The sequence below is a fragment of the Fulmarus glacialis genome, unplaced genomic scaffold (assembly GCF_000690835.1).
Source record: "Fulmarus glacialis isolate BGI_N327 unplaced genomic scaffold, ASM69083v1 scaffold17556, whole genome shotgun sequence".
NCBI lineage: Eukaryota > Metazoa > Chordata > Aves > Procellariiformes > Procellariidae > Fulmarus > Fulmarus glacialis.
This window is the reverse complement of record NW_009218951.1, coordinates 3,599-11,852: the sequence shown is the minus strand read 5'-3', so window position 1 is coordinate 11,852 and position 8,254 is coordinate 3,599. Positions and strand designations below refer to the sequence as shown.

Below are 8,254 nucleotides of genomic sequence, written 5' to 3'. Positions count from 1 at the left end.
GGTGAGGACTGAACCCCTTTGAGGGCCACCTTGATCCAAGCCTGTATCTCATGCAATCAGGGCAAAAAGTTCTTCAGGTGTTTGTCTTCACTCTTCACCCTGTTGCTGTGCTTTGAGTGGGAGAGCTGGGTGTGCGTCGCCTGCACGAGATGGCTGCAGGCTCTGCAAGCCTGCGGAGCATCCCCCATCCTGAGTTAGTCCGATCCTGTTCCATGTGGACCACGCTAAGGGCAGCGAGTACCTGCCCATCCCCACAGCTGCGTTTGCTTTGTGCCTCTGGAAAGTCCTGACCCATCAGGAGGTTGCTGTGCTTTGAGTGGGAGAGCTGGGTGTGCGTCGCCTGCACGAGATGGCTGCAGGCTCTGCAAGCCTGCGGAGCATCCCCCATCCTGAGTTAGTCCGATCCTGTTCCATGTGGACCACGCTAAGGGCAGCGAGTACCTGCCCATCCCCACAGCTGCGTTTGCTTTGTGCCTCTGGAAAGTCCTGACCCATCAGGAGTTCCCAGCTACCAAGCTAGTGGCAGTGGGGCCCGCAGCAGGGCTGGCATGGTCCGCCGACGGACCAGCAGCAGGTCTGCCTTGGTCCAGGGCTGGTCACACACCTGAATGGGAGCTGGGACGTTTGCTGGGCTACTGATGCACAGGCCACGCTTCCCAGGCACGTCCCCTAAACTTTCTGACCCCGCTCAGCTTGTGCAAGGACAGTGAGATGACTGTCAGGTGAAGACTGTCCAACCAGTGCACAGGAGCAAGAGCAGAAAACACAGGAACCGTCACGGGGAGCTTGTTGGGAGCTTAACCCCGGGACAGTGGGTGAAGCTTGAACTGATAGAGGGTGGGTGCTGGGACAGAGCCGAGGGGACAGCTGCTCTGGGGTGGGGGCAAGGCTTTAACCGACTGTGTTGCACCCCATCTGACCTTCCCTTCCCTGCTCTCCTCCAGGAGAAGGCGTCCAGCCCATGCCGAGGGAGCCGGTGGCCTTACCTGGAGGCTATTCTGGTGAAGTACTCGTAGGCGTTCTCCTTGGTGGGCTGCAAGGATTTCAGCATGTAGCGAAACTCCGCATCGTACCGCTCGTTAATGTCGTCACCAATGATGGCCAGGCGCCTTCCCACCAGGCTTCCAGTGCTGCCCAGAGGGAAGATGGCATTATGAATGGGTCTGCCTTCCCAGCAAGACCGGTAAGGAGGACCGAGGGGTGGGTCCATAAAGGAGCTCAGGATGGGGTTGAGGGACGTGCAGACGGTTGGTATCAGAGTTTTACCTGCCCAGCTCCTCCTGGATCTCCACGATCTCTGGGTCCATGGGCATCTCCTCCCCTCTCTCCTCTCTCTCCTGTTGGTAGCGGTAGAAGGCATAGCTCCGAAACACCTCCTCCGTCTCCTCTGCCACCTGGTCTTCTGAGAGAGAGACAAGAAGAAAAAAAGTCAAGGGAGAAGCTCATCTCCCCCCTTTCCCAAGTTGGAAAGAGACCATTCCTTCATTTTCAGCCTAAATTTGTGCTGTTTGTATTAACACTGGCCTTTTGCAATAAAACAAAAAGAATCCAACATAAATTAGTTCTCAGAAAACTAATTTTGAAGCCAGTCTTTGTTCTTAGGGGCACAAGCCCACCTTTTGAATCCGTTTTTGGCAAGAGACAGCTACAGGACTGTCACAACACAAACCAGATGTTCACGTGCTTGTGCTTGGCAGCTCTCTCCCCGTGACAAGACCTCTCCGTAAGGACATTGCTCAGCACAAACAAGTGCAGGAATCTCAGATCCAAACCCAAACTGGAGGCAAAGCTCAGTCTAGCGTTGCCCATCAACCCTCAGGAAACAATCTTGTTTTTCAGTGTCACCAACGGTCGTGCCCTTGCATGGCATCAGCAATGACGTGGTGAGCAAAAGTTAAATTGGTCATTTTAGTGTAATTCCTTGCCGATTCAATCACATATCACCAGTCTCACATACACCCGTCAGCCCAGCAGCGGCAATGCCAGGGCAGGGTTTGCAACTTCTGCATGGGCTGCTGGCAGGAACAGAAAGGAGAGGAGCTTTTGAATAACTCGTAAACTGTAGTCCAGAGAGGTGACTCCCCATCCTGCGCTTGAAAGCAGATAAACAGCCAGGTGATAAGTTTGAACTGAATGCCTGCTCCTGCTCCAGCACACCCATTGCCACTGTGTGAGAGTGGACACCCAAATCCCCTGTTCTGCTAACAAATACCCATGGAAGCACTAAGCCCGTTGCACAGCGAGCGGGAGGCTGCAGCCGGGCAGGGGGTGAGCCGGCGCCGTTGGGGGGGGAAGCTGGGGCTGGTTTTGGGTGCCACAGCTTCCTTCCCTGCTCTCCTGAACAAACAGGACTCGGCACGCCAGGGATTCAGGGTTCCGCCGGGGGATAGTAACGTCACCCGGCCCCGACAGCGCGCGAAAACCGACCCGGCTCTGTGCAAGCAGGAAGCGAGTCAGAAACAACCGGTGTCGACAGGCGTGCGCCCGTCGGCAAACGGCTCGAGGGCAAGACCCGCACGCGTGTCCCCTGTGCCCACGCTGCTCGGGGAAGAGCAAGGGTCTCGAGGTGGCCAGGACCTGCCCCCTTCGGAGCAGGGAGCCCCCAGTGAGGCATTTCTGTCCGTAGGTACCATGGTGACCGATACCTTATCACATGCGTTACATTGCTCCTGGGGAAAGTACCCGCTCTGTCACGGGATGTCTTTGATTAGAGCTCAGTTTCGGCTGGCTCAAGAAGCAATCTGGGCTAGAGCACCGGTTCCCAAACAGCCGGCAGCCCAGCTAAGCCACCCCGCAGGGCTCGGGGGGAGCTGGCCCTAAGGTCCCAGTAACACAGTTCTTCCCAGTTGCTTTTCTAAGATGCAAAATTTGTAGGGGACAGAAATGGTATGGACGGTCAGAGCCTGGCTCCTTTGACAGGGTGTCACCGTTCAAGGTGGTGATTCACAGACATGAAATGCGGTGCAAAGCCCAGCTAAATGAGTTACTTGGGAGAACGTCAGAAGCGCAGGACCCTGCAGACCCGTGGCTTTAGGTGTTTGTCCTGCAAGGCGTGCTGGTGACAGGCAGCAGCACATCTGCATGAGCACCACTGTCTAGCAGCAGTGCAGCTCGCTGCAGCCACCCCAGCTAAAACCCTTTCCCAGCATCCCAGTATATCCACCCGCCAGACTGGCCGTGCAGTTCTCTGGCCACTGGAAATTGCATTTCCAATGCAGAGATGCTCCTGCCCGAGCAATATCCCAGGGCTGGGACGTGAGGATCTGGCCCAGTGGGCACAGCTGTCCTGGCAACACTGCTCCATAAAACCCTGTATCCAAAACATGCTGCACCACTCGTCGCAGAGTTTTTTCCGGCTGGTCACGTCTACACAGCCCGCGTGGTGCTCAGGGGAGATGGGCCCAGCCCTCCCGGGGAAGGGAGAGGACCTGTCGTGCAGAGACTCAGGTTACACCGAGTTTAGGCTGGGTAAATAAAGGTGAAGGGAAATGACAAGCCCTGGTCGCTGTGTTTTCAGGGAATTGTTTTTTGTTTTGCAGGAATGGGTTTATTTGGCGGTAAACAAATCCCACCTCATAGAGGAGCCAGCGGAGCCAGTGACCGCTCCACCGAGAGCCAGAAAACAAAACCGACTGACTCACAGTTTCAGTGAGAGGCAGGGTAAACACACTGCGAGAACAAAAGAGGAAATAAGTGTACCAAAAAAAATCCCTGGTTTTAATTACCCCAGGCGCTATTTTCAGTAACACAAGGACGGGAGAACACACATCTTTTTCCCCCAGGTGCTAACCCACAGCACCCACTGGGACCATCTCTGGATCTCTTCCACTCAAAAGAAGAGGATCTGGATCAAGATTTGCCTTTGGACTCCCAGTACCAGCACCAGAGAGGAGGAGAGCGGTTTGAAGCTCCTCCGGGATCTCTGGGCTCCCTGCGGGATCATCGGGGCCGTGTTAGGGGGCTCATGAGCTGCTGTGAACCCCCACACTGCAAGGGAGGACCTGCTCTGCTTCTGCCGCACGGAGCAGTGACCCTGTCGTCCTCAGTCCCCAGCACACTCTCAGCATCTAGACCAGACCTACCCCAACAGCCTCTTGCCTGGATCCACACCGTAGACAACATTGACCAGACCCCAGCCAGTCTCAAGCATGCAACATCTGCATTTCTGTGCAAGATCCTTTGTTTCTCACCGTTCCTATCTCCCGGGGAGCAGCTACGCTACGGTAAAAACTGGCAGGTCTCACCAAAGTTATCCATCAGACCTTGTTACAACTAAATGAAATAGCCCTGCTGCAGACTATAATAATGACAGATGCAACCTGGCAGCATCCCTTTCGAGCTCAGGAGCCAGGCAGTAACTACACGAAGAGGTGCATCTGTTTGCGCAGAGGGAGATATCCAGCCTGGAAACAGCAACTGGCTCCGAAAGGAGAAGACAGCTCCGGGGAACCAAGAATGGTCTCTGGAGATTTCTGCCTCGAGGGGAACCTTAACTCCACCTCATGGTAGTTGCAATTCAAGTGTGGGATGAGCAGTATCTTCGTTAATGGATTTGGGTTAGCTTCCACCGGGCAAGGCAGCCCCTTGTGAAACCTATTGCCTGTCCATAGCAATGCCAGGATCAAAGGCTGATCAGCCTGACACTGCACCATGCTGGCATAATCCTGCACAGCTTGCACCCGAGAGCAGAGCTTCTAGACAGGGAAATGGAAAACTGCCGTCCCCAGAGGTGTCTGCACAGCACAAAGCCCTTCCTCTTATCCTGCTCTTTAGAACAAATATCTTCCCACCCAAAAGAGGAGCAATATTCTCAAACAGCCTCCCTGCAGAGCTAATGGGCAAACACCCTTGGTTTTAAGATAGAAATTAATCTGTCAATAAGGGAGATTCTCTGTCCAGATTGTGGACCGGAATCAAGAAATCTGCTTTAATTCTTACGTTCAATTGTGTCCCACCAACACACCCAGAGTTACAGGCTTGCAGCAGGGGCTGAGGGCTGCAGCAAGGTTTTGCTCTGGTACTTCGCTGCCCAAGCCGAGACCTGTCCCGTATTTGCTAATCTACTGAACTGCAAAGGGAGGCTGGGCCCAGCAGGATGTCTGAGATGGGTGGGCATCTCAGCTCTGGCAATGTATCTCCCTCTGCATCATCAAGTTTTTCATAAAAGATTTTCTGGGGCATCCTTTGCAGGCCAGAACAAAGGAGTCACAAGGCAATTCCAGAGCAGAGTTATTTCCCAGCACAGCCATCGGAAGGGTGACTTTTTTTTTTTTTCTTTAAAAACGGAAGCCACATATTGATGGGAGATGCAGTTCAACAGGAAGTCCAATACTCTGTGTCTGTACTGGAGATAGGAACTGCATGGGCACCAAACAAGAGAGAAGTATGTTAAATGATGTTGGTTGCTCTACAGAATGTATGAGAACCCAGGCTTAAACAGGCAGCTCACGTTTTTCCTACTCATTTTGCAGCTAGTCTTGGAGATGAAGGCACGGAGATGCTCACAGATGTATGACTAACATCCCTAAGCAACTATTTATCAGTTCATGGCTTGCTTCACATGCAACGTCAAGTCCAGAGCTAAGACAAACAACCAAGGACTAAACCTCACACCTCTCCAGGTATGTTACGTGAATATTAAACACACAGACAGATGAGAAAGCCCAGGTAATCTGAGGACGAGACACTGCAAACTGTGAGTCAGGGTGGCTGGGCTTTCCGTGCACAACCCTGACACCTTGGACATCCTTACAGAGACTTGCACCAAAGCTCTCTCCGTTTCCCTAGTAGTAATAAGTGGATATAGCAATACATCACCTTTCTTAACAAAGTGCTTTGGGATTCCAGCTGGCATGGTTCACACAGGAGCTAAGTGTGACCACATAAACAATATTTTCATCACTCGGACTAGCCCCTCTGCAATGTAGGGGGGCTGAGATGCATTTGGTATGGTTACCTGCACGTGTGAGCCCAGCCACGTCCATGGCTTGTCCCACAGATCTAAGCCTCGATGGAACTATCCAAACCTTTCCCGAAGCTGGGTGCGTACCCTGGCAGCATGTCTGAACAGGGAAGCACTGCCACCCCCACATTACAGGAGAGAACTGAAGGAGGGCAAGGTTAATGAGTTACTTTTCTGAAGTATGAGCCCTGTTTCCTGAGCTCAGTTCAGCACCGTTGGTGCTGGGCCTCCCACCCCTCCTTCTGCAATGTTTGCTCCCCTTTGCATGACTCTTCATGAGCTAAGCTGCTCCTCCTCTTCATCACGTACAGCCAGGAGTATGAAGCTACTGCCTTTGTCTGCAATGCCCTAAAAACACCACAAGTGCAAATTGCCACCCAACCTAGACAGAAGCAGCAGCATCTTGTCCGTGCCCTAAGTAACGGCTGGTACAACAAGGGCTCAAATGATGCTCAAGCAAATCCTTGAGCAGCAGTTAAAGCTCTTCACTCCCTACCGCATCCGAAGATAAACAGAGCAAGCGAGCCCTAAATGAAAACCAGGCTTAATAACTGTTGACAAAAGCCTTCTTCCGCCCCGTAATCCCATAGCACGTGTTGGTGGAAGCTGCACATTTCTGCTTCCACTGGAGTCCATGAGGCTTCTGCCTAAGAGGCGTACAGAGATCCCACCTCCAAATTCCAGATAGACCCCCCTGAGTTTTGGGAAGCAGAGGGATGCCAGTACTGCCAGTAAGTGTTTGCAAGCCTACAGGAAGCGTGACTGTAAAACAGTGTGGTTAGAGTTCAGGGCCTGATCCTCTCACTGGTTTTCACATCAGCATCTCATTGGCTTCAACAGGAAATCAGCACACGTAAACAACTGCTCTTATTTATTTATTTTCATACCTTGTAGACTTTGATAAGGGAAGGACAGGGTATTTTTTTCTTCCAGTGTATTCATACAGGATCTAGCACAAATGGTACTCCGAGATGGAGAGGAGTCCAGGCAATATCAGGGTATAAATAACATAATCAGGCCGATAAACCAGCTCTGAGCTGGATCTGAGCTCAAATACGTGAACAGTTAGTTATAGCTTCTAATCTCCATTATTGACAGAGCTGCAGTGACTCAGCCTTATTTACAAGTCCACCTGCAAAACAGGTTAAGAAGTCACCCGTGTTTAACAGCTTTCTGTGCAGTGGCATTTTATCATTTTGGGATGAAACGGGAGCTGAGGTTTTGCCTGGGTTCCTTTCGGCCCCATTCCCAGTTTCACCCATTAGTGTGAAACGCAATTACACAGTCTGCTGGGCTAGGCACACACGTTTTCGCTTCCGACTGTTGGTGAGCTGCAACTTTTCATCGCTGCTCTGCCAAGGCACACCGGAGACCTGATTTCATCCAGCAGCCGATGCAGCAAGACTGAAACCAACTGCCTGAGACCAGGCGCTGCTCAGCAAGGCGTGTTTTTCTGTGTGTTTTATACATCAAGCACCTTTCGTTCTCAGGGAAGGTAAATGACACCAGGCACCAGCCATATATCTCGCAGCCAGCTGGGGGGATCCGTCCCGTGTCCCAAGCCCTGTGGCACCCCGCTATGCCTGCCCGCACAGAGCTGCTAGCGTACCTAGTGTACCCCAGTCCCTGCACACTATTTTCTCCGTGCCTTTCGAGCCCCCCTTGCTGTCCACCGCGCTAATCCAATGCCAAGCATCTTCCAAAAGCATTCAGCATGTGCTCTCCCAGTTCAATTCAGCATAGCTTTATGGAACCGATTTGTTATCCCAGCCTTGCAAAGGGCCCTGGAGGTACAAAAAAACCATCTTTTCAAAGAAACACAGCAGGGAAAAAAAAAAGAAAGAATGGGTTGAAAATGCTTCCTCCCTTGAATATCACAGCAATCTTTTTACCTGAGTTGAGCTCTTGTGACAGCCTGCGCCCATTGCTTCCCCGGTGTCCGTGGGCCCTCGGTGGGTCACCGTCGTTCCCTGAGGCCATTGCAGAGAGATGCTTGGGAGTATCAGCTTTACCTGGAACGACGAGAGACAGTAAGTGAACCAGGTTATGAGCAGGCAGCAGGGACGCTGGAGCCTCGCGGCCCCTCGCACACCTCCCAGGCCGGCCTTCGGAAGCCCCTTGGGCTGAGCCAAGTGCTCCGAGGAGCAATGCCGCCTGCTTTTATCTCTGCCAGCGACCTGGCTCCTCCCTTCCCGGCACGCTCGCTCCCTGATTCCTGGCCACACCAAGTCTGTTGGCTAGATTTCTCCTCTCTTCCTGACTCTTCTCAGTAACGTGTTTGCAGACAGTTGT

At 52.6% G+C, this 8,254-nt stretch overlaps 1 protein-coding gene across 1 annotated transcript in view; it reads right to left on the bottom strand.

Moving 5' to 3' along the window:
* Positions 1–7,974, bottom strand: part of BAK1 (BCL2-antagonist/killer 1) — a gene marked incomplete at its 5' end in the record, with an annotated part of 10,016 nt that extends 2,042 nt beyond the window's left edge. Inside the window, 3 exons of the mRNA XM_009580214.1 lie at positions 987–1,130; positions 1,267–1,402; positions 7,855–7,974. Coding sequence (XP_009578509.1) covers positions 987–1,130; positions 1,267–1,402; positions 7,855–7,974 — 400 coding nt within the window. The remainder of the gene's footprint in view (positions 1–986; positions 1,131–1,266; positions 1,403–7,854) is intronic.
* Between the last annotated feature and the right edge of the window lie 280 nt (positions 7,975–8,254).